Below are 25,554 nucleotides of genomic sequence, written 5' to 3'. Positions count from 1 at the left end.
CTCTAGGCATTAAAATGTTGTGAATTTGCTTGTCATTACCAATATTTTCTTTGACTGAAGCTATTGAAACAAAGTGGTCTTTTTTTTCCTATAACCTTCAATCTTGCTTGTAAAAGCAATAGCTCTCTTTTTTCTTTCTTGGTCAAATATAAAAATGATGATAATTTCAAATACTGCTTTAGAATAATTGCTTTCCTCCCTCTTTTATATGACAACAGAAGCTTGGCCTGATCTTAAATCAGATGCTGGCAGGCAGAGGGCTCTTGACAGCCCTGTAAAATCCTTTAGTTACAAGTCGGCTTTAGCCAATTCTTTATTTGTAAATGACAATTTTCTACAGAAAAATATATGCTTGGGCTTCAATTTCAGAGCCCTAGATTGCAGCCAGGAAAAAATAATTGAATTTTTACACATTTTTTTTTTCCTCCTCTCTTTTTCTTCCTAACTTAAAAAAAAAGACCCAAACAGAAAAAGTGAGGCTGTGTAAGGTGTGATTGGAGCTGATTGAGGGGAATATCTGCCCTGGTTGATGTGCATGGCTGTGGGGGCAGGGGTGATGATTAGTTTGTTCTGTGCTGGGAAGATTTGGGGCCGCTCCAAGCTTTGTGTCCGATGCCTCGGTCCCGTGGAGGCTTCGCCCGTGGCCGCTGTGGGGTGGTGGGTCAGGGTTACCCTCGGTGTGGAGCAGGTCTGGGCTGTCCTCATGACCTCAGGAGCCCTCATTAAAGGCATCCTCAGAATCTTTAGTGAAAAAATAAGAAAGTGATAAAGCTTTCAGGCGCCAGGGTCGATCCCTGTGCCTCTGTTTGCTGGCCCATGTTTAACCAGGCAGGTCCTGGCTCTGGAGTTAGGGGCGTTTTTCCCTTCAGTCTCTGGAAGTTGGCTGTTTCACCCAGTTTCCAGAGAAAATGCGTTTCAATGCCCGGATTTGTTCCTGAGGCGTTTGTTGGTTTCCTGAGTTAGGCAGTGTTGACTCCAACACCTCTCCATGGTGGGTTGGCTGCTGCTGAGCTGTCTCCAGCTGTAGGGCTGTGGCCTGCTCTGAGCTCTCCCCAGCCCCCTTCAGAGAATGCTGACAGCGCTGTCCTGGATCTGCCTGGAGCCACAGTGGCGCACGAGGATCGGTGGTGTGGGATCAGCCCACCAAAGACACCTTGGAGTTTGTATCCCTGAGCTGATCCTGCCCATCCTCGAGGGCTGCAGGTTATGGATGATGGGTTGTCCTGTGGTGCATTCTCCCTAGGGAATCCAGCACCATCCCTTTGCCTTGTTGGACCAAGCTGAGGCGCACCTGGGGCAGCAGGCAGTGCTGGGTGCTCAGCCGGGGTCAGAGGAATGCAGACAAGGTTCCTGGAGGGGCTGATCCAGCCCTGGTGGACGGTGACTCCACAAGCACAGGCTGTGGTAGCTGGAGGAGGCTGCATTGGCAGCACTGGCTGTCTTTCACCATTTGATTATTTTAAAAGTAACTGTGCAAGTTCCTTTTAAACTGACCCATGGAAACTTAATAACACATCGCTTCAATTTGATGTAATTGCCTTTTGCCTGCCAAAGAGCATTCAGCCTGTCTGTAGGAAAAGGAGGGGCAAAGGCACCTCTCTTTTGAGACAGTAGCTATAAAGAGACAATGCTCGGACCCCTTTTTCACTTATATTTGCATTGAGAAGCACAATAAAAATCATTTATTAAAAAAAAATATCCGGGGGCTACAGCTGTTATTGAGAGCCTTTACTCAGCCATCTCTCAAATAAAAACGAAACAAGACAGAGAAAGGAGTATCTAATCAAATCGAATTGAAATTGCTTTTGTAGAGAAGTATTCTCATTATCTGGGTTAGGGATGGGATCTGAAGAATATTTCTTTTTTCTACATATTGTTTGAAATAATCTGGTTAAACCATATGCTTGTCTTGTAATTTCTTACAGATGGTCACAAGAACAAAGAAAATATTTGTAGGTGGATTATCGGCTAATACAGTAGTGGAAGACGTGAAGCAATACTTTGAACAGTTTGGCAAGGTAAGTTCTCCCCAAGTGAGCACTACATAGTTCTTCTTTCGTCCTTTTCTTTTTAAAGTGTGTTTTCAAAAACAAAAGTGCATTGAGGACTGAGCTCAAAGAACGCCAAGTTTTTGCCTTCTGTGTCATTTCTTGAAACCTCTGAAATTCCTTTTCTGTTTGTTGCTTGTGTGTGCACAACATTGCCAACACTGTTTACTTCCATTAAAGAAAAAAAGCATCATTGGGAGGTGAATTTGTGTCTGTTCAGGAAGAATCTGACCCTTAGCTGAATGATTACACAGTTGTCTTCTCCATAAAATCAGCCTTCTGTTAGCCCCGATTCCAGTGGCAAAAAGGGCAGATAGACGTATTGGAGAGCTCATTAAGTTGTGAAAATGCCTGAAGGAACCACGTGAAAAGAAAGAGTAATGTGGAAGTCACTAGAATATCCACTTAATTTCTTACTAGAAAATCCTTCTGCAAGTATGTGTAGAATGCTGGCATCATTAAAAAAAAGAAAACAACAAAAAAACCCCACTGAAACCCCAAAACAAACAAGTTTATGCAGAGAAGGAGATCTGAACCTTGCCAGAATAGTCTTTGCTGTGATGTAACAGCTCAAAGCCCACTGTTCAGGCTCTGGCTGGAGCTTAGTGAGACTGACTTCCACGGAGCTTCCTGGCTCCCCACGGCTTCTGGATGCTGGTTTGGGGCTGCTATGGGTGACGAGCTCACAGAGCTGCGGGCTCTGAGAGCAGTTTGTGTAGCACCTTCCAGGGGGACTCCTGCCAGCCCCACTGTCCACGGGACTCCATGGATTCCAGCTCCATGGATTCCAGCCCAACAGCTCGATTCCTGTCTTTTGGAGTGCAGCAATTGATGTTTTAGATGCAAGATTGTGTGAGGACACAGCGGGGTATCTCAGAGCAAAGCAGCCCCCATTCCTTGTAGTTAGTTTATGTTTCTTTCATCTGCCCTGAAAAGCCTGAGCCAGGCAGGATTTTGTTGAGGGCTGAGGAGGCGAGTTTATAAATGGTTCCTGTGCTGGATTGATAGTTGTTTTGCAAACCAGTCATTTTATTTTCAATAATAATCTTCGATTCCGGCAGGATGTTTACGGCCTGCTGAGCCTTTTATTAAAGGATTACACGAGCTTTTGGATGTTTCTTCTGTAGTTACTTCTAATTGCAGAACTCCACTAACCTGTATTTTTCAAGTTAATAATAGTTTCAATATAAGTGCTTTGCATATTGTCTGGATGTTGTCTTAATATAGTCATTTTAATTTCACCATCTGGTAGTTTCATGCTTGCAATTTTACAGTCCCTGAGAATGCAGCAGCCAGGCTGTGTCTTGGGAGTGACTGGGGATTCAGGATGCTTTGGTTCTGCTTTCATGCTCTGCCATTCTTGAGACAGCTTAGCAGAGGTTTGTCTTTCCAGAGGCACTGCTTTGGAAAAATCAAGTGTTTTTTTTCAGGTGTCTTAATTTTTCAGGCTGAAAAATTAAGGAGCTGAAAATTGCATGAGTTGGGATCAAGACAGGAACCCATTCCTGTGTCAGCACAGCTGGGGATGTCCCGCTGAGGCTGTGTGGGCCAGGCACTAGAGCTCGGCTCCTGCAGGACTCGGGCTTGCAGGGCTTGTTCCCTGTCGTTCCAGGTGACCTGTTTCAGAGTCCCCCGTTCAGCCTGTGTAGAGTTTGGTGAAGCTGGTGATGTTTGGGGCAGAGGCTGCTTGCCTGTGTGACTGTGACTCGACCTTGGCGCAGGCGTTTGGGTTCTCCCCACGGCAGTGCTCTTTATCAGCTGTGACAGTTTGGTTTTGGGGTGTTGGAGGTGATTCTCCCTGAGGCTCTGGTTGTCAGGAGATGCAGAGCTGGTTAATGACCCTTGGAAATGGGGAGTTGTGGCTCAGCTAGTTAGAAGACTCGTTACCACACTGAGGACAGTGGGGTACTGCATTCAGATACAGTGGGCCAGGACTGGTGCTGCAGGACCTTGCAGGAGTCACATCCTTCTCCATCCCGCTTCCCTGCCCCTCCAGGACCTCTTTGCTGAGATCCCCAGTCCTCTGGGGCAGGGCCTGTGCTCAGCATGCAGCCTGGCTGTCCAGTCGAGCCATTACCATGCAAACAGTGATCCACATCGATTGGCAAGCTCTGCCGTTGCTTAGAGCTTCCTTAAAATAAAGCAAATTGCATTACATAATTAACGTGTGAGGAGCCGCCCGTGTTTGATAAGAGCATCTCAGGTGATTTGCTCTTTGAAATGCTGAGCTTATTTATTGGTGTGGAAAAAATTGCTTACCGACAGCTGCGATTCCTGAAATCCTGTTTGTACTTGCTGTGGAGGGGAGCTTTGCAGCCAGGGGAGGTTGTTTTGGTAACTAGAGGTAGCTCTCAGAACACGGGAGGTGGGGACAGCAGCCACCAGCTTTGGGCCCAGGCAGGCTTGCTGGTGTAACTGGAGTTGGCAGGAGAGGGATAAAGTGTTGAATTTGAAACTGCAGCTTTTTGAAAAGTTAATGCTGGAACCTTTGTCTCCAAGAAAAGGAAAAGATTTAGTAAACCCTCTTGCCTTCTTCACCAGTGCAAGTGCCTGATGATACAGCACCAAAGTTTGTGGTAATAATAATTCCTGAAGTTTGGCTTGTGAGATTTCTCATAGGGATTATTTTTGCTTTCTGAAAAAGCCCAGGAGTCCCAGATTTCCTTTTGGGAAGGTGGGCATCCTTAGCTGCTGTAAGCTGGGAGGAAAACCGGGAAAAATTATCGAGTGAAGCCAAAAGCCATCGCAGGACGAGCACGGAGCATTGTAATGAACAGCCCTGTGACTGCTTAGAGCTGCTGAGGCTGGTCCTGTGCACTTGCAGTGGTTGTGGGACTCCCAGAGAGGCTTAGTGCAGTTTGGGTGCTGAGGAGGGGAAGCATTCTCCTTCCAGTCTTTTCAGGGAGCAGAATCTGTGGAGGACCTGAGAAGGCTAAGCTGGGAAAATACCAAACTAAGCTATAAGCATTTACAATCAGAAGAAGGGGGGAAAAAAAAAAAAAAAGCCATTGTGTTACTCCCTGATCCTGACAGTCTCATGCAGTTGTTTGTGGGATCCTCTCCTGTTTCAGTCAAAGATGTTTCAGACATTCTTACAAACAAAATAAATTTACTGTCCATGTTGACCCGTCTGGGCTCTGCAGCATCGCCCTTGTGCTGGGTGTGAAAAGCTGCTGAGGCCAGGCTTTAAAAGAATTTAAATGAGAAGCGTTAGGGCTGAGGAGATCCAGGGAGAGCGGTGGGGCTGGCATTCCTCCCCTCTGGAGAGGCCATGGTGCTGCCCTGAGCCGTGGGCAGTGCTGGGGCTGCAGGTCTGCTTGTTTTCTGGAAGGGGTAGAAAGTGTGGAGCTCTGAGATCGGGGCATGTCGGAGCATTTAAGGCATCAGGCATCGTTTAAAAAAGGAAAAAGCCACAACAGACTCCTAAAGCCTCACCTGGAGTTCTGTGAGCAGCAGAGGAGAGCTGTGAGTGCTCGTGAGTTGCACTTCTCAGGACCTGCAGGCGCTGGCCACGAGGGCAGGGAGGGCTCGTGTTTCCCAGGTGCTGCTCCCTGCCCAGAGCTCCTGGGAGAGCAGCCCGGGCCTTCGCTTGCGCTTTGCAATTATACTTCACATGGCGAACTGTGTAATTAGTTTGGAAGACTTATGCCTAGTCATTGGTTTATCCTAATCGGCTTTGGCTTTTCCCAACAACAAAGTGAGCTTATTTTCCTAAGCTGAAACAACTCTGCTCCCTTTGTTCCTCTCTTTTATTGTCTCATTCCTTTCATTCTGTTTTACTGCCAAAGTTTTGTTTCATTAGGCCTACAAGTCATTTCCAATCCAGTGGGCTGCTACAATAAGGCCTTTATAACTCAGCTGCCCTGGTTCCCATGTCCCTTCTGGTCCAGAGCCAGGACTTGCTGTTTGACATGGGATTTTAACCCTTTGACTGCCCCAGCTGCTGGCTCCCCCTTGGTGGGGCTGAGCCAGGCTGGAGATGGGGCTGGCGGGACCCCACTGATCTCATGGATCCCAATGATTGCGTGCAGCCATTAATTGATGGGATAATGGGCTCCAGGTAACGCGTTCGGGCCCAATTATGGAAAGAGAATTCTGAGTAAAAACCTTCTTACTGTAGTGAGTCGTGGTGGGAACAGTCCTTGGAATGAAGAGGCCACTGTGTCCTTCTAACAGGGTGGGAACAGAGTTCTGGGGAAGGTGTGTTCCAGTTGTCCCGAGCTATTAGATCAGCCCATCTAGGACTGTTCTTGTAGAAAAATCATGTTTTCTTGTGTAGCAGAGAACACAAATTTAAATTTATCCTTTTTTGAATCAGAGTGGTGATGTTTGAAGGAGATCTGTGAAGTGGTTTTGTGAAAAAACAATACTTTTCCATAATGCTATTTCAGACTGCTGGAAGAGCAGTCAGTGCTGGTGGCCCCAGATGTTTTGCTTTCAATCTGACAGCATTGGCTCTTCAATTTTCCTTTCACAGTAATCCTAAAGTGACTTTCAGGAGAGGGGGCTCTGGCACTTTTTTTATTTTAAATTTCCAGATGAAATTGGACCAGACCAGTATGCATTAATTTTGATTTCTGTCCTGGCTTGCCACTAGGTCTCTCAGACCTACCGTAGACCTGTTTCAGCTTCACTTGGAATATGTTGTTTTCTCAGGAATGGCTTTTAAGATTGGAAATTTTGAGACAAGACAGGATTTCTGAATTACCTCTGTGGATCTGAAATGTTTTGTGCAGTCACTTGTTATTTCCTGTGAGATGCAGAGCAGATCAGTGGAATAATAATAATAATATCTGGATTCTGAGTTGGTTTGTTTTTTTTTTTTTTTTGGTGAAACTGTTGAGCTTTTGAAAACGTGTAATTTTCTCATCTCTTCCTTCTGTAGCCTTAGTGTCTTAGTCAAGTGAGAGAAGGTACCTTCTCACACCTGTCCTGGCTCCAGGCATGCCTCCATGGCCCCATGGTGCTGCCTCACAAGGAGCTAAAGCTGGAAGCTCTGAGCAGCAAAGCATGAGAATGAGAATTTCCTCCTTCGGTTGTACCATGCCCTGCATTATAACACAGACCCTGGTGCAAATAACAACCAGTTAACCTTTGAAAAAATAACCTTTGTAATGAAGTCCCTCTGCTTTCTCTGTGTTAAGTGTGTCAGGAGGGGAGGAGGTGGGATCCACACGAGGATTTCAGCCTAATCGGATGGTTTACATAAATCGCTTCCTCCGTGCTCTCCTCCCTGACAGCTGTGAAAATATAAATCAGGAAAACAGGAGAGAAAACTCCTCCTTGTTTGGCCAGGCTGTCTGGGTGTGAACGAGTTAATGCACTGCTGTGGTATTAAGCACTCCAGTGGTTTACTTGTCCCTGAGACCTCGAGTATGGCCTCTGAAGATGTTTTTACAATAAAGTTGTTAGCATGAGAAAAGGTGGTTTTCTCACCATGGGTTCATTTTGGGGGGATTTGGAAGTCTGTGTGGAGCTGGGGCTAAGGCCAGAGTCAGGAGGTGCAAGGAATTCTGCTTGTGTGAAAGTGAAAGCTTAGTTAATTTAGCCTTGGCAGAGAGTTTGGATTGTATTGTCACCTCAGTTGGACATTGATATGTAGATTTAACGGTCAATAGGAGACATGGATGGGCTGTCCTTAAAGCATTTGCTTTGCAGAAAAGTCATTTTTTGGTTTGACAGATTGTTAGCCTTTCACATTTTTCAGCACTGTATTTCCCAGTTCAGTACTTGGGGATTGGTTATGTTTTATGAAACGAAGGTACAAATTTGGACTCTTACTTACATTGTAGTCTCTAATAGCCAGAGTTGCCAAAACATTTGTAATATGCAGTAAAACAGAGAACGTGATGGCTTTTTTTTACCTACTGCTGCTGTCAGTGTTCTCCTCCAGAGCAACTCCAAGCTCCAGGCCTGCTGTGGAACAGCTCAGAGCTCGTCCTGTTCTTGTTTCTAAGTTATCTGCGTGCACCTTGGCAGAAGTTGCATAATTTGAATTGCTCATCTCCTTAAAACAGAACCAGCAGTAAACAGGCACGTCATTGTTTGCAGCTCCTGATAAGTTTGGGACAAGGAAAAGCAGAGATTTTGGGGGCTGTTCTGTTACAGGAGCACAGAGCAGCATCCACCTCCTACACACTGCTGCCTCTGCCCTGTGCTCATGCTTTAGAATTTCAGTGCTTCCACATTTCCTTATTTCCATGTTATGTCCATGATGTGCCAAAGGATAATGAATGTTCCTTTAAATTTTAGCTTTGGCATGTGACAAGGGATCTGGGATATAGGGGTCCCTCATGGCCTAAAGCACTTTTTATTATTTCTTCTCCCTCCTACACATGTGCTTTTTTTTTTTTTTTTTTCAAACAGAGAAACTTGATCATTGCTTGCAAAGCAGCCACTGTTTTTATCCTGCCAGTGAGAAGCTGTACACAGGAAGTCAGTTTTTAGGTGGTCTGTAATAAGCCACATGCTTTGTGGAAGTGGTTTTGTTATAAATTAGATGTTGGTTTCTACCTGGGTTTTATGAAAAGAGGAAATGTTAAGGCGGGATTTGTGGGCATGAAGGCGGTATCGGTGCCCAGCAGAAGTCTGAAGTACAGTTTTATTTCCTTTTCTCCTCTAGTTGATGAGGTGCTGAGGAGGCTTCGTGCTGTAGCACTGCAGCCTGTGGGAGATGAGTGAAATCAATCATTATTCAGGGGCTGTGTTTGGGGAGAGAAAAGTTATATGAAAATATTCAGGTTTCCTCCTCCAGCATGCGAATTTTTTTTTTGGTGTGTGTCTTTTTGTCAGTTTTACAACTGAGCCAAACCCGTGGAAATTATCTATATCCTTTCTGAGACCCCAAGGAAGTCAATTTTGTTTTTCACCCCCGCTTTTATTTTATACAAATGCAATAGGCTATATAAAACCCCTAACAAAATGAGTTAATCCTGTTTGGTAACATCTTTACATTATCCCTGGAGCATTCTTGGATTCAGCCCAGTGAGTGGGGTTGTAGAAGCAGAACTTCCCTGGAAGGAGATGATTGGGGTTTGCAGTGCTGTGGTGGCATCTCCAAGCGCTGTTTGGTCCCGTGGGTCTGGCTGCAGCTCTGCCCCAGCAAGCTGGGTTGAAAGCAGAAGATGGTGGTGTTCATCCCCAGCACTAGGAACCAGGTAAAACATCTGATGGACATTTTCAATATCTGCTGTGAAATTGCATCAGATTCCACTTTGGCACTTGTCTGGAAGCACGGCCTCCTGGGTACTCCAGAAGTTATTTATAGGTGTAGGTGCTGCTCCTGCCATCCCTCCAGGGCACTTCTGATCTTTGAGGAGCTGCAGCTGAGGGGGCCCAAAGCTTGGCTTTGGGAAAACTCATGTTTTAGCACTGGTTCTCTAATGAAGAAACAGCAGCAGTTATTTAAACTTGGTGTGGTGTAATTGAAACCCATCCTCTCCTTCCTGCTCGCAGGTGTGGGGGAGGCTCACGGCCGAAGTGAGCTGGTTAAAACATAATTGATTGGGGAGTCAGCGTTTGATCAGTGCCATCATCCCACATAATGGATACCCCGGCACTGAGTGATGGGATGGGAAACGTGAGCGGGTTTTAAATGCGGCTCCGAGGCTGGGCCACAAAGAAAAGGGCTTTTTAAAGTGCCCAGGAAGAACTTCATAGAAATTGTTCCAAACGTGGAGAAGAGCACATGTTAGTGGGAGCAGATGTAATAATGCTTTTTCCACATGGAAATGAATGGCCACATTGGTCAGTCCTAGAGATGAAATATCTGAGTTTTGCTCACTCATGGAATATCGAGGTGAGACCAGTTTAATTAAAGTGAAGTTAATTCTGCAGGAGTAGAATATGAAATTCGTTTGACATCCAGTGTACACGTCTAACTCTGTTAGGAATACTTAATATGTTTTTTTCTTGGGGGGAAAAAAAAGTGCCTGCACGTATTTGGGTAGAAATGGAGTGGTGGCCAAGCATGAATCACGTCAGTCCTATCAATAATTACCAGTCCTGGTACCTGCCAGCCCAGAGAGGGAGAGAGTGGTACAGTATATGTATTTATAAATATAACTGCAGAAACGGGGACAAGGGCAAAGTAGCTCAAATGAAGAGCCAATTAAGATAATCTGAGCAGAATGAGGATTAACTGCCTCTTAATCTGAAGGGTACCTAAAATGTATGTGGCCAGTTTAGGTCAAACAAGTGTTGTCTGTGCCAGGGACATCCACGAGGGGTTTGGGGTGAACAGGAATGAACACGGAGTGTTCACCCCAGTGCCCAGTGGTGTCAGAATGGTTCTGAGGGGTCCTGCTGGCAGCGTGTGCACGGAATGAGCCTCTGTGCTGTGGTGTCACCGCCGCGGGAGTTCGGAGGAGTACTGGATGTGTCATAAAGAAATGATTGCTGGTATAAGGGGAGTTAACATCTTGCAGTTTTTCTTTCCCAGAAAGTGGAAAGCACTCACAAGTCTTGTCAGGGAAGAAGCTGCTCTGTTTTTTCTTTTTAAAAAACAGTTTTAAACCCATTTTATTTAACCATTTAGCCCTTGTTCCATTTGCTGCTGCTCCAGGTGAGGCACCTGCAGTGTATGTGGTGGGGAAAGGGATGCACATTTGCGCCTCTATTCCAGGAGATTGATTTTAAATTCCAGCAAACACGAGCATGTGCAGGATTGCACTCGGAGCATCCGTTTATTCTACCACTGGCCTGACAGGGTGTGGTGGGTGTGTGTTACCTGGGGCTGTTGTCTCGTGCTGGGTGTTTTTTGGGAGGCAGGGGGTGCCTGGACCCCGCTGGCTGTGCCCCCTTTGCGGGACAGTTGCCGTGTGAGTGATGGCTCTGCAGGTGAAGGTGCCTGTGTTGACTCTCTCACTCTGCCGAGTGGTTTAGCGAGTTCAGATCTGTGCCATGTTAATTGTCAGGACTGGGAGGGTGGGAGCAGATTTCACCGGGGGCAATGGAAGAGATCCAATGAATTTCCACTCTGTTTCACTGCTTGGCAAACCAGCACTTACTGTCACTTTGCATAAATAGGTTTATTTCAGAGGGTCAGCCGGCACCACTCCCCCCTTCCCCTGCCGGCCCACCCTCCCCTGAAGGAGAGGAGGCCGACGAGCATTTAATTTCCCCAGCAGCAGGTGCTTGTCATCCATCTGAAGAAAGCTGCCAACATCTGGTGCAATTGCCTCGGCAAACGCAGTAACAAGGCGCCTGCAGTTCAAACGCAGAGAGAGCATTGCCTCTTTAATGATAACAAGCTGTTGGCTTCCCCTCTGAGATGAATTCATCTCACAGATGTTTGTCTAGTTTTGGCAATCTTATCACTATAGCTTTGGTGATTATGCTCAACTGGAGACTATTACTATAAAAGAAGTTTGAACTTGTTCCATTTTTGCATTATTTATTTATTTAGCCATTTATTTCTCTGCTTTCTGGATATAATTTGTATCAACAACTGTACTGTTGGTCCCATTACCCAAGTACCCTCACGATTTTTATTGCATCTGCTGAACAGTAGCTTGCTACTTGACTCCCACCGCTGGCAAATGTCTTTCAGCCACGCTGACGTTTTTAACATTCCCCATCAACAGCTTTGTGGTTTGAACCCTCTATTTAACACTACATTTTCTGGGATTACTTGGCGCTCACTCTGTCTGTTCTCTCTAATAACTGCAATATACTCACTATTTCTGCAAAGCGTGAGGTGCCAAGAATATTCTGGATATTCTGTTTGGACGGCAGCGCTCTGGTGACCTTGGCAGGGCTTTGTAATGACAACACACGACCGTCTTCATTGTTGGATCTTAAACGTTTCCAGCCTCAGCGTGATCCTACGGAACATGGGGACCTGCAGGCTGAGGGCTGCAGTGCCTTTTGCTCTTGTTTGCTTCTCTAACATGCCTGGTTTTTTTAAGGAGACAATTTCTCCCCGAACATGTGGAATTTAATTCTGGTAAATAGGATTTATTTTTGGAAATGTGCTTGTGAATAGGTGACTCATGCCTGAATGAAGATGTGTCACTGTTGGTGGGGATACCACGTATATAATTTCTTAGGCTATAAATAGATGCCAGTCCAAGTACTGGTGACATGGTGATGCTTCGCACTGACTCGTTAGCTCAGCCTGGCTGCTGAAGAGAGTGTTTAGAGTGTCAGTCTCTCCTGCTGGAGCAACAATTTCTGCTGATGCTTATGGAATAACATCAATAGATTTGTGAAATCCTGGGAGCACTTTAATTGGCACAACAGAAATCAGAGTCGAGGCACATTCCTGTGGTGCCATCGTGGGGTGTACTCGTGTTTCTTCTCTCATTGCAGAGGTGGAAAAACTGAGAATTGGGGTGTTGGGTGCTTGTCAAAGGCCAAGTGTACCACCTGCAGGGTCCTGAAACTCAGAAACTGGGTTTGCTCATTTGTTTCTGTTGCTGAGGGGATTTTAAGATAAACACACAGGATCAGAGCTCACTCCCATTTTCAGATCTTGGAAGTAGCAGTTCCTTTTTCCTGTTGTTGATGCTAAACCGTGGTTCCATGTTGTTGATGTTTGCTCAACACCACTTAGCCACCAACACAGCACATATGGTTTAATGGCTGTCTTTTTTTTCTGCTTCTGCTGTAGTTAGAGTATTATTAAAAATCCATTAAATTTTGATGTACATCATAAAATATGTGCTCCTGTGAATGCGAGTGCAGATAATTATTTCTGATGAATAAACCAAAAGGACAAGTATGTAAGAAGTTCGTCCTGCAGCTTTCAATTTTCATTATATACATCTCCTGCAGGGGCAATCGTTGTGATGTTGCAGCTGGTTACTTCCGTGGCCTGGCTCTCCCCAGAGATGGATGATGACAGTGCAAACTTGAACTTGCACAAGTGCCAGTGTTTTTGTGGGCATATTTGTAGGTAAATGGTTAAGCAGGGGAGGTAACCCTCGGGAAGGCAGAGAGGGTGTGCAGAGTCTGCAACACAGCAGCGACTTTCTCCGTGTTGGTTCATTGTGCCTGGGCTTTGTGGATTCCCAGAAAGTAACCCAAATATTTCTCATTAAAGTAACTCAGAAATGAAGCAACAAGCAAGGTGTCATTGCTAAAACACCACCAGGAAGCCAGGCAAGCTCTTCTTGGTGTCCGGGGCCTGAAGCAGGCAAGGGAATCATTAAAAATAATTCATTGTAGTGTCCATAAAGTTTCCTGCAGTATATAATGGCCCACAGGGGCCTCACCTAGTTTTCCATGTATGATATGGTTACAGCATCTCATTAACTTTCCCATAACACCAAATACACTTCTCTTGAACACCCCCTTCAGGCTTCACAGGTTTCGCCAAGTATTTCCTAACAAGCAGGAACTTCAATATTTATCATGCTCGCCTTTTATCCCCACCGGGTTAAAGAAGTGGTTGGCCTCTCTCCTGCCCCTTTAATTTCCTATTCCTGAATGCTCTGGGCAAACCCAGCTCTGGCAGGGTCCAGTCCCCTCACTGAGAGGACTTCCCTCAGTTTTCCCAACTCTGGTTTTAAGAGTCGCCCCTGGTATTTCTTCTGTTTAACTGCATGCCTGCACCCAGGGATTAGTCTTGGTGTAGCACATAAACTCTTGCAGAGACCTTGTGTTGGAGTGAAAGCTCCTCTGGACTCAGGCCCAGAGGGAAGCCAAAGCACAGGGGTTGAATTAAAACCTTTGGACAAGCTGAGATACATGAAGCCACACCAAAGTGAAATAGAAATACAGATTTTTAACTTTTTGTAGAAATACATGCTAAGTGAATTAAAAAGCTGCAGCAGAGACCTTAAAACATAGTTCTTACTGCAGCAGTGTTACTTTCTCACAGAATTCTTTTACTTTAGACAAAACATAGATAGAATTATACTGTTCACATTTTTTAGATAGTGTTCACGTAAACAATAAAAACTGATAGAAACTGTATGTGCAAATCTGTGTAATACCTGTGTAACACTGGTGTAAGACTTAAAATTGTTAGAATTAGACCAGGATAGGTTAAGAAAAGGAAAACTGGAATCATGTGTTAATCTTATTGGTCAATTAACAAATATAATCCACACTTCTGTAAGAAAAGGATTAGATAATAGAAGAAACTAGAATTAGAAGAAGCAGCTGTTTTCTGCCTGCTGTTGCTGCTTGGCCTGATCATGTAACCCCCTTGAACTCTGCCTTCAAGAAAGCTGTGAGACTATGAAACAAAGAATTCGGCAGCCTCCTCTGCTCTCGTACCCTGGTCCGAGAAGGAAGGGTATCAAAAGCTCAACAACCTTGGTCTTGGAAGCAGCACACAGCCCTTAGCTATCCCAAATGAGAAAGCCAACTAAGTCCTAAAGATCCTTTGTACCTGTGGTTTCTTTGCACCTGGATGTTAGTGCTAAAACTGCTCAGGCCTTGACATGCTGTGTGTGGTGACTTGGTTGCTTTTTGCCCTGGAAAGGCTCCTTTGGGGCTGGGCACTGCTGCTGGTTTAGCTGAGTTTAGGGAGGTTGGTCCTGGGGGCAGATGATGTTTTGAGCTGACGTGGCCATCGGATGAGCTCAGGGATAAAGGGAAGGATGGAGTTATGCTTCTGCTGGGTTTAGGAGTTCAGCTCTGTGGACGTGGCACTGATTTGCTGTGTTATTTTGGTCTTATTCAGGTCTCTGTCCAAAATCTGGGACTAATAGTGTGGCTTTCCTCTTGCTGCTGTAACTGCAGGCTGTTCCGAGGGGGTTGAGCTGGCTGCGTGCAGCACCTTGCCACGACCTTGATCAAAGTCACAGAGCTGCTTTGAGACCAAATGATGACAAATAAATTCACCTTCATACAGTTTAGTCTAGCTGGCTTTGTTCCTTCATCCCTGATCTTCCCTGCAAAGGGTTCTGTTTACTTTCCCTGAAATGGAAGAGGCCCTGCTACACAGTCCTCTTTCAAAAATAAACCTCTGAAAAGGAAAACAAAAGAGAAGGAACAAAAATCAGACATTGTCCAATTATACAGAGCAGATCCTGATTCTGTGTTCCAGGCAGCTTGAGCCAGAGGTTTGTTTAAGTGTAACACGAATTCTACCATTTTTGGATGGTTTGAAACTCTCCTCTTCTCCCTCTTGTACTTTCAGAAAACAATCAAAAAAGAGAACTGCCCATCCTGTCAAAAAGAAGAGCTGCAGAGATTCAATACCCAGGATGGCAAAAGCAGAGGAAGGGACACAAACACTTCCCACCTTCATGCTCTGCCTCCCTGAGAGTGACCTTGGACTGTGGGGTCCCTGTGCCAGCCAGGCTTAAATGCCTTGGTGGCATCAGCATCTTTAGCAGTTTGCAGTCATGTTTCTGAAGTAAAAAAGCACTAAATGTTGCCTGTTCCCACCCTCAGAAGGGCTGAGAGGGATAACTGAAAACCTCTGTAATGCCAGAACTGCACTGTGTTCATCAATAATTAGGATAGGGGTTCCTGGTGGGAAGTAAGTTTTGTGCTTAGTTGACTTGCAGGTCCTGTTTTCCATTTCTTTTCTGTTTAAGTGGAGAGGTTTATATACTGTTCCTTGACCTAAAAACTTGCTCTGTAAAAGGTACAGAAGGTGCAGGCTGAGATAATGCGTCTTTTGGGACTGGAGGTTCACTTTTGCCCTCTGTTTACACGGTGTAAATCAAACTGGAGTAGAGCTGTGCAAACAGGCCAGGGCAGCTTGTGCATCAGGGGCTGTTCAGCCCTGTCACGGTGGTAATGCTGGGTGAAAATGCTACTGCCTGGGCCAGTTTTGTCTTGGCCTTTGGGGATCAGGGAAGGGCTCTAAAAATAAAAGAATCTGAGGTAATTGGAGCTGGTCTGCACACACAGGGTGTGAGTGAACGTATTCCACGTGTCAGCAGCACTGGAGCTGTGCTTATTCACATGAGCTGTGAGTCGGACACTTGGTTTTGAACAGTGTGGGTTGGGAACAGTATCTTTAGGAAGAAATTCTTCACTGTGAGGGTGGGGAGGCCCTGGCACAGGGTGCCCTGTCCCTGGAAGTGTGCAAGGCTGGGTTGGGTGGGGCTTGGAGCAACCTGGGGTAGTGGAAGGTGTCCCTGCCCATCGTGGGGAGTGGAACTGGATCTTTAAGGTCCCTTCCAACCCAAACCATTCCATGGTTGTGTCCCCACTGCATGAAGGGTCTGCGTGTGCTCTTTGGTGTCCTGTTCTCTGACTCTTGTGGCGTCTCCAAGCAGGGTTGGAGTGTTGGTGCTGTGAGCCACAGCCCCACCAGCATGTGCAGCCTCCTGTGTGCTACAGCCCGGGCAGGAATCCCTTCCCTTGCTCAGAGTGCTGCTGAAATATTAATGCAGAACAAATCATCCGGTTTAAACCGAACATGAGGTGGAGGAGGGAGCAGTGGGGTATGATGCTCGCCGTGGTTTGTACAGGGAAATGTGCCTCCCACTGCTGCTGGATCCTCCTGGCACAGTGCCCTGAGCCAGGTGGAGAGGTGAGGAAATGTAATAACCTGGTCCTCTTAAGTGCTGGGAGTTTGGGTCCTTAATCCTGCTCTAGGCTCCTAGGAGCTAAGGTGAAATGAGTAAAGGAGCGTTGCTATTTTGCATCATCTGTGAGTGATTGGGAGGGTACTTGGAAAAAGTTAACTGCTCTTGGGACTTTCTCAGACTGGCTGTTTAAATCAGTTATTTTTCCCAAATGCTAAATCTAGGAGACTTCCTCAGCAGCCCAGTGGTAATAATAATACTTATATAGCACTTTACATATTCCAAGTGCTGTCCAAAAAGCTGATCTGTCTTGTCTGCAGTGATGTGTAGTTAAACTTGAAGGATATTGGCCTGAATTTGTAGTTGTTTTATCAGCTGTGTATCTGTGGGTGAATTTACTTTTCTGATGGTTTGTACCCTGTGAGTAAATTCATTTCTCCTGTGGATCTTGACATTAATTCCAGTTTTTCGTCTGGGTAGTGGAGATGATCTTTAAGAAGAGCGGAGAAGAAAGATGTCTTTCTGGCTATTGCACTGCAAAAAAAGATGAGCACAGCTTTAGAGAAGTATTTCAGCCTGATGCATAAATTAATTTAGACCCCTAGAAGGAGTGTGGTTTTTCCCTGGGGAGTGACCTGGCTGCCACGTGGCACACGGATGGCCATTGCCTCTCTTACATAATCTCTCCAAGGGTTTGCTGTTCTTTAAAGGTGTTTCCAGGGGGCATTAGGTGTGGGCAGAGGGAGCAGGTTTGCACACCTGCCTGCAATTAAGGAGTTTGTTTTTGTTCCCCTTGATGGTTTATGACAGTCCCAAGGACAGTCTGTACCGTGTGGAGTTGTCCCTCAGCCAAGCGCGTAGTGCTGGAGAGGGGGAAGTGCTCCACACCCAGCCCTGTGTCCCCTTCTCGGTGTCACCTCGGGCAGGTGGGAGCCCAGGAGGTGGGAACCAAGCAGAGCTGAGGGCTGACACGGGCAGGGTATGGAATGTGGAGGCACAGGGCCTGGGTGAGGGCTTGTGGGAGACTGGAGAAGGAAAATATCCTCAGTGAAAGGGGCCAGGGAGAGAGCCAAGTTCCTCGAAAGAGGACCTTGCAAGGAACGCGCAGATGACATGAAAAAGTAATTAAAAGGAAAGCCCTAATGGGACGTTAGGGGGAGATGCAGCTGGAACTTGAATAAGCAAATGTAAAGAGGGAATTAAGTTTGTAAGCTTTCCTCTGAGGAACTGCTGGGGAAAACAGGGCAACAGCTTCTGCTGATGTAAATCAGCATTGAGCCCACTGCCAAAGAGCTCCTGCCTGTGAGTGTGGCTCATTTGATATTTGCTAGTCCTAAACCTGGAAAACACACGGGGAAAGAGGCTGTGGCGTTCTGCAGAGGTGACATGAAGGACGCTTGAGTCCAAAGTGAAGGATATCGACTACAAAAACAAAGGGAGACTGTTGGTAATGTAGTCTGCCTGGGGCAAATTGATAGTTTGCGATAAGTAATATTAATTTAAGTGTATAATGCTTTAAATTATCTGGATAATTTAATCTATGTGATTTTAAAGAAACGATTTATCAGCTCTGATCTTGCATAAAAATAAAATAAACCAAATAAAACAAAACCCCTCAATTAATATTAGCACTTTCACTCTGGAGAGTAATACACAGCAGAGACGTTTATTTTTAGCTGTGAAGAATTTGCATGTGTGTTTCCAGATGTGTTCTCAGACTTGGTGCTGCTTAAAATTCAGCTACCACAGTATGTAGATCCCAGTTTTCTTTTCCATAGCATTTTGTCTCTGCCACTGTGGATGTAATTTTTTTCTTTTTTTCTTCTTTTTTCTCTTTTTTCTCTTTTCTCCCAGCAGAGGTGGTGGAGGGGGGTGTGATGATTAAGGCAGCCGGTAAGTCTCTTAGCTTCCTCTGAACTTTACTCCCTCTGCCAGGAGTGACCTATTTAGATGAGGCCCTTTGATGCAGTTGGGGAGGTCAGGTGAGGTCAGAGCACTGGCCGTGCCAGAAATCCCACAGATGCAGGAAGCCAGGAACTTCTGGAGGATGCGGGTTGAACAGGCAGTTGTTTCAGCGTGTTCTCTCTCTGCGTGTGCGTTTGTTCTTTCTCTAAATCCCTGGAACAGAGGGGGCCGGGTGCTCTGCAGTGCAGAGAGCGGCCGAAACGCCCCTGTGCTCACAGGCGGGCGCAGGATCCTCGCGGGAGCGGGCCTGGAGCAGGCACAGCGCCGGGCTGGATTCCCCCTGCTCCGCTCAGGGATCGCTCAGCGCTCACGCAGATGCAGATGGCAGCCCTGCCTCCCCAGCTCCTCCTTCCCGGCGTCCTCGCAGCCTCCGAACAAGGGGCTGCGCAGATGTGTGAGATCCTCCAGCCTCTTTAATTCCTCTAATTGCCATGTGGAAGAAGGGGAAGGAGGAAGACTGCTCCTCTCAGCTTGGTTGTCCCAAAGTAAAATCCCAGCTGAGCAGCTTAAAATAGATGGTCAGCTGGTTGTGAGGGCCGGAGCTAGCCCGGAGAGCATGGCATCTGTCTCCCAGGAATGCTGCCTGGTCATCAGGCCGGATAAATTAGGACTAGGACTGGTCTGTGTTTGTGTGAGAGACAGGCTGCAGTGGGGATGGGGAGCAGCCCTGGATGTCAGCGAGGCAGATGTGCTCCTGTCCTCTGGCGTGTGCCGGGGATCGATGGCGCGCTGATCACGGACACCACAGGTCACAACGTGGCTGTGCCGGTGCTGCGCCCGCTCCTGCCCAGGCCGCCCTGGCAGCCTGTGGCTGCGAAGCCACTTTCAGTGGCACATCTAATAACTGATCCAGCTTAAAAAGGGGGGGGAAAAAAAGATTATGCCAATGATACCAGCACAATGACCAAGTCTGTTCTACCTTCTGTGCTTCCCTTTGCGCACTGTCGCCTCCCTCCCGTGGCCGGGCTGGATCCAATGGCAGCGCTGCTTTTCCTCAGATGCAGCACAAAACAGATTTTTCTAGTGGCTGAATTTAATCACTTAGATGCAGAACACTGATAGACTGAATCAATTTAATTCCTATTGCTCATGACTGGGAGGGGAGAGAGGGGAGGAGGAAGGTCATAACAATTTAGCAAACAACAACTTGGCTTAAAAATGTAACCAGTAGGTCATCAGTCTTAGTTTTCTTTGGGTTCGGGTTTTTTTGGGATTTTTCTAAACCTGCCCAGGCCAAGAAACATGGCAACTGTGGGAAGAGGGGAACACTCTACTGTGCAGGGTGGAAGAGGTAATTTGTTGGTGTGCAAGGTCTGAAGTGCTGGGGCTGCCACAGAGCTGTGGGATCAGCTCTATCAGGGAGGAGGGTTGATGCTCCCCCCCTCTTTTTCTTTTTTTTTTTTGAGGGAGCTGCTGGAAAAGGCGTCTCGTCGCTGGGCTGTGAATGTCTGGAATGGCACGTGGTGTCTGAGCATTTGTTTGCTTCAGAGCATCTCAGTGCTGAGCTGCGGGGTGCCTGGGTGGTGCCAGAGCTCTTTGGGAGACTCCAGTTACCTGCTGTGGCACAGTCCTGCTCCGAGAACAGAAGGATTTAACTGGAAGTGGAGCAGTCTCTGAGTCTCCTTGCAATGTAGGGCCCTGCTGCTCCTAGGGTCTGTTGTTATTGGGGTTGTACCCCTTCCATATGAAGCCCAAAGGATTGGCAGTGCTCTTGCAGTGCCTTCTTCCAAGGGACTTTGCTCTGCAGAGCATGGGCTGTGCAGGTTCTGTACAGCCCCATGCCTGGTGCTTTTGGGCTCTTCTGCTGCAATTTTGGTGGTCCCAGGAGATTAAGCTCCTGTGAAGAGGTCCCCAGGACTGGCCTGGGTAAGCTGTTGATGTCACATTCATCTTTTACAAGCGTCCAGCCATCCCAAGAGAAATCCCAGGCCCATCAGCCGAGTCCCAGCCCTGGGTGTTGTTTCAGGAGGATCTTCCACAGTTTCTCACGCAGCTCTTACCCCGGTGGGTGCTGCAGGACGTGGGTGACACTGTTGGCTGCTGGGGGGTACCTTGTGAGCGATGCTGTGCCATCCCTTGCACGGCTCCAGCTCTGTGCCAGGGCCTCCTGAGGTGCCCTCCAGCTGCACAGGCGGAGCTGCACAGCCCTGACCCAACTGCTGCCATCACCGTGGAGCAGCCGCTGCTCCGAGCGAGACTCACAGCAGTGCTGGAGTAATGAAAGCAAACTTGGCCAGCCTGACAGCAAACTTGGTCGCCTGCCACAGCCATTGGCCCATATGCACAGTGGTAAATAAAAGCTGGAGTTGAATTCCTTTCAAGTTTTATATAATATTCGCTACAATATGGAGTGGAGGGGGGAATCCCTCTTATGAGTAGTTCTACCAAAAAATAAACCTGAACTTCTCTTTTGTCAGGGGTTGTGCAGCAGGGCATTGATGTGGTTACAGAGAAGGGAATTCTCAAGTTCGTCGCAGGCTCCCTGCTGCTGTGTGAGGCTGTGGGACCTCCACAAACAGCCCCGGCCCTGCTCCAAGCTGGCCATTTGTGTGCTGCTGTTCAGTGAGAGGCTCGTGGTGGCAGCAGGAGATTCCAGAGGGAAGGCAGAGCTGGTATCCAGGCAGTTGGCTCGGAGGTGTTTGCTGCCTGCTCTGCTCTGTCTGGAGCCTGCTCTCGAGCCTGGCCCTGCGTGCGCAGCTGAGCAAGGACGTGAACCAGAGCAATGACAGAGGGAGCAGAAGGGGAGGAAGTTCAGCTGCGCTAAGCGATGGTCAACTTAAAAATAGGCCCATCTATTTATAGCCTTGGCAGTCCACTGCCCCCCCGAGTGCTACAGCCTGTCTGCAGTCGCATCTCAGGTATATATGTATATATATTTATTTATAGACATGCATACACACACACACACACATTTGTGGGCAGAGGAGACCCTCCCACCTGCCCTGGGGCTGGCACGTGGGGCATGGACCCTGAGGGTGACAGGGAGCCCAGCAGCAATTTGGGTGCCTTTTCCCTTCCTGCCTTTGTTGTGAAATGCCCAGCTCGTGGGTGGGTGGCCTCATGCCACTGCTTCCCTTACAAACCTCTGCTTATAAAATACCTGCTCCTAGTTGAAACTTAATCCAATTAAATCTTAGTTATATAGGGCCCCAGGACAAAGTTGCGATTTTTTCATATATGCTTGAAAAAAAAGGGAAGGAAGTGTGTCTAGGGACTGTTTCCTTTGAGATTGTCTGTCCAGCACTGAGGACTTTTCTGTTCGTTATTTGCATGCTTATATTCAGTTTAATTCTATGACCTATCAGGCAGGATTGATATTCTTGGTTTTTACTTGCACAGTTTTATTTGCATGTTTGGGCCTGACGTATAATTGGTGTTTCAGTTGTGGAAATAATCAGCAGAGTAGATAAGCTTTGATGGATGGCACTGTTGGCCGGAAAAGCCAGCACCCCTGGGAACAGCAGTGGTTGTAGAAGGCTCCTGTGGCTGTTCTGGGACTGGGATGTTGGAGTGGTACCACTCCAGCCTTCCAGCAAATCCTGACTCTACCTCAATATATTTGTACCTCAAGGCCCCTTTGCCTGAATGAGACATGAGGTTTAGTAAGACTTTGTGAGGGAGTTTCTTGTACTTGAAATGAAACCAGCTGGTTTTAGTCCAAGGAGCATATTGAGGGGAGATTAATGTCTCTCCATACACAACGCCTGTAAGGGCAGTTGTGGGTTCTTTTTGGGTTTGATTTTATTTTAATGGAAGACTGATTCTGTTTTAATGTTTCAACTTTGGGCTGCCAGTTTAGACTTGAAAGCTGAAGCTGCTCCTTCCCTCAGTAGTACACACTTAAGAGTGGAATTTCTGCTTTAGTTTTTGATCTCTTGTGCTTTTGTCATTTTTTTATCACAACCTTATGTGTTCTTTAAACAGTTTTTTATTTAATCATTTATTCTTTTAAGTGGGTTTAATTGTATAAAGATTATCATGCATAAAGAGACGTCTATAATTAGAAGGGGGGATTGGTGCTGTTAGACAGTGTTTTAGTGAGGAAAATTACAGTGTTCATAAACTGTTTGGAGAATGGAGGCAGCATATATTAACACTCAACAGGTTTTATGTAATCCTAAGAGAGGATTGATTCTTGCTCACTTGGATGAGTTTTAAGCCCTTCTTCAAGCTTAGTGCTCCCCTCTCTTCCTTTTCTTTCTCCTGGTGCAGAAGTGGAAACAGCCCTGTATCTGCTTTTCCTTTTTCCTTGAAAGCAGGAATTACTAATAATAATTGACAGTTTTTTGTTGCTTGGGCTGTGAAGAGATTTTCCTTTGGCTGCTCCACTGTCCTGACTCTCCTGCCCCTCACTTGTGCCCGGTGGCAGGTGGGGAACCTGGCACCGTTCAGATACACGTGCCCTTGGGACTGTCCAGAGATTTCCAGCTCCAAGGATTCAGCAACGGGATGCACATGAGGTGGTTTAAAGTCTCCTGGGATGCTTTGACGCTGAGTTCTGGCCAGCTCTCCTGGAAAGAACATGTCACCACTGCTCTTTTTCTTACTGGTACCTCCTGTTACAGTGTGCATGTGCGAAAGTACAGATAAACACAGAAAGCTGTTGTGGTGCTCCATTCCAGGTAGGGAATTGAGGGGGAAGAATTACTCTGCACATCATTCGTGAGCTGAAGTGAGCAGGAAAAGCCAGTGTGTCATAGCTTAGCAGCCTGCCTGCAGTCCCTGGATTGTCAGAATTTCTTCTCCCTCCACCTCCTCCCCTTCCCCATTGAAATGACACAGCCACAGGGGACCATTGATTTCTGCTCTCCATGTTGTTAATGAAAAATCCCTTGTTGGGTCCTGGTTCTCTAAATCCTTCGAGACAGCTGCAACAGTTCAGATACTTCAGGAGCAAACATGTCAGGCTGGGTGATGGACGACTTAGTGATCTTTAAAGGGACAAAAGGGTCGGCTTTGGTTGGCCATAAACCCAAGCGAGGCTCTTATCCATGAGATTATTGCATTTTCTGTAGCCAGTTTCTGAGCATATTTTGATAACTCAGTACACGGTTTCCATCTCCGATGGCATACGAGATTTATCTTGTTTCTTAATGCTTAATAATTGTATTTTGAAGTTTAGTGCCAGCCAAACAAGAGCTGTGAGTCTCAGTGATGCTAAATAAAGCCTTCTCATGGTTTCCCAGGACTCCACATGCGCTCCTTGTTTCCTTCGCTTTGCCAAGTTCAAGCCATTGATTTTGAGGGAAGGGAAGTATTACTTTAGATCACCTTGTAATGCTTTGTTGCCACACTTTATGTTCCTGGACAGCACGGTAGTGGAACACTCCCTTTATGAAGTGGAGGATGCAGATGGCAACTCATTAAAACTTTAGTGATAATCACCCTTCCTATGGAATTACCGCTTAAATCTGGTTAGTAGAGGAGGAGGAGCAGTGTCACGGAAACATGCTGCTTCTGGGTGATTTAAAAGCATATGGGATTGAGTGTTTTATGTGTGCCCCTTGTCAGGAGCCCTCAGAGCAGATTGCCAGAATTGTTGAGCAGTTACAGTTTAATGGAGGTACAGGAGCTTTTGCTCTTGATCCCTTTGACAGTTAAGCTGTCGTCTCCAAGTGCATTTGGAAAAAAAAGTCTTTTAAATACAGCTTTTTTTGCAGAATAAATGGAGGCGAGAACAAGTATGTGAGGCAGCTGGTGAGGAGCTTTTTTGGTCATTTCAAGGTTGGGAAGCATTCTTTGGGGAGCGATGCATCATTGTTACACGGCCTAAAAGCAAAAAAGGTACTTGCTTGTTTGTCCTCACTTGTGCAGATGGTAAGAGGAATGGTCCCAAGGGCCAGCTGAGAGCTTGGAAGTGCCTGGCAGTTAGAAAAAATATTTGGATTCAAGTCTCAACACTGTTACAGATTTTACTTTGGGACTTGGAGCAGGTCACTCACTTATTCTCTGTCTCGGTTTCCCACTTGTGGAATCTGGCTGAAGGGTCACTGCCTTCACTGTAGCGCAAAGCACTGGAGATCGTGAAGTATTTGTGAGCAGGACTAAATATTAACTGTGTGTAGAGAGAGGGTCTTGGGAAGTATTTTGAGACATAGAGCTGTTGAGTGTAACTGGGGAGGCCCTGATTTCCAGAGGCAGGTGAGGATGTCTCCTCTTCCAGGCAGCTGCATTTGGGTAAAGAGGGTTCTCAGCAGCATCCTGAGTGTACCAACATATTTCAGCCTAGAGGTGTCTAAAAAGCTCCCCACATAAATCACCTTGCTTGGGTAACTCAGGTGCAGCAAGGGTGGGGATTGTTTTTCACTGCTCCAAGGACTCGTGCTGTAGTGTCCCCATGTCCCCTGTCTGCGTCTGCCTTTCCATGAATTTCCCTGGAGGGCCTCCAGTGGCTGGGCTGCACTCGCCGCTCTTGCTGCTGGCTGCAGGTCTGCTGGCTCTATGGGATGAACCACCAGCCAGAATTTGGCCACTGTTTTCTCAGAGTCGCATCTGTCTAGTCTTCCTAAAGCAAACAGAGAAGCTTTCCTGCTTTTTTGGTGCTGCCAAGCCAAACACCATGCCCAGGTCTGTTCCCTGCTTGGCTCCCACCACGGTGGCCTCGCTGTGCCTGGGAGCAGCGCTGGCCAAAGGCTTGCGCCTTGTGTGCCAGGAAGGTGGGATGCTTGGGAGAAGAAAACAAAGTATTTCCAACAGTATCCTGCCTTCAATCAAGTATTAGGGGGGAAAACCTTGATGTAGGGTGGGACACAGCAAGATCTGTTAAATACTGCTCTTCCTCCTCATCAGAGCTGTATTTGAGTTGATAATTGTCTGTTTAGTGCATGTGAATGAATTCCTGATTCTGTCCTACATCCAGCAGCTGGACTGTGGCTCTATCCCCGCCTGGCACTGCCTTGTCGCTTGGCCCCTTGCTGGGGACTGGATTTAGGTGCTTTTTGCTTATCTCCTAGTTCATGTTTTGCCTCGTTTGCAGCAGTCACAGCCTCGCAGCCCAAGCCTGTCCTGACAGCACTGGTGGGGCTGAGGGACAGCAGAGGTGACCAGGGCAGCCACGCTCCCGCTGGCATCGCTGCAGGGATGCTCTTGAGGATCTGAGAGGA

The 25,554-nt window shown here is 46.8% G+C and overlaps 1 protein-coding gene across 11 annotated transcripts in view; it reads left to right on the top strand.

The window, feature by feature from the left end:
* MSI2 (musashi RNA binding protein 2) overlaps positions 1–25,554 on the top strand; it is a 207,976-nt gene that overhangs the window by 72,756 nt on the left and 109,666 nt on the right. For all 11 annotated transcript variants that reach the window (XR_014226992.1, XM_082294644.1, XM_082294650.1 and 8 more), the window contains exon 6: positions 1,926–2,018. Coding sequence is in view for 10 of the 11 variants with exons in the window: in XM_082294644.1 (XP_082150770.1) it covers positions 1,926–2,018 (93 nt within the window). In the remaining variant the exon portion in view is untranslated. The remainder of the gene's footprint in view (positions 1–1,925; positions 2,019–25,554) is intronic.

This window comes from Coloeus monedula (genome assembly GCF_965178545.1).
Source record: "Coloeus monedula genome assembly, chromosome: 20".
Taxonomy (NCBI): domain Eukaryota; kingdom Metazoa; phylum Chordata; class Aves; order Passeriformes; family Corvidae; genus Coloeus; species Coloeus monedula.
The sequence above is the reverse complement of the archived record's forward strand: the minus strand, read 5'-3'. Positions and strand labels throughout refer to the sequence as shown.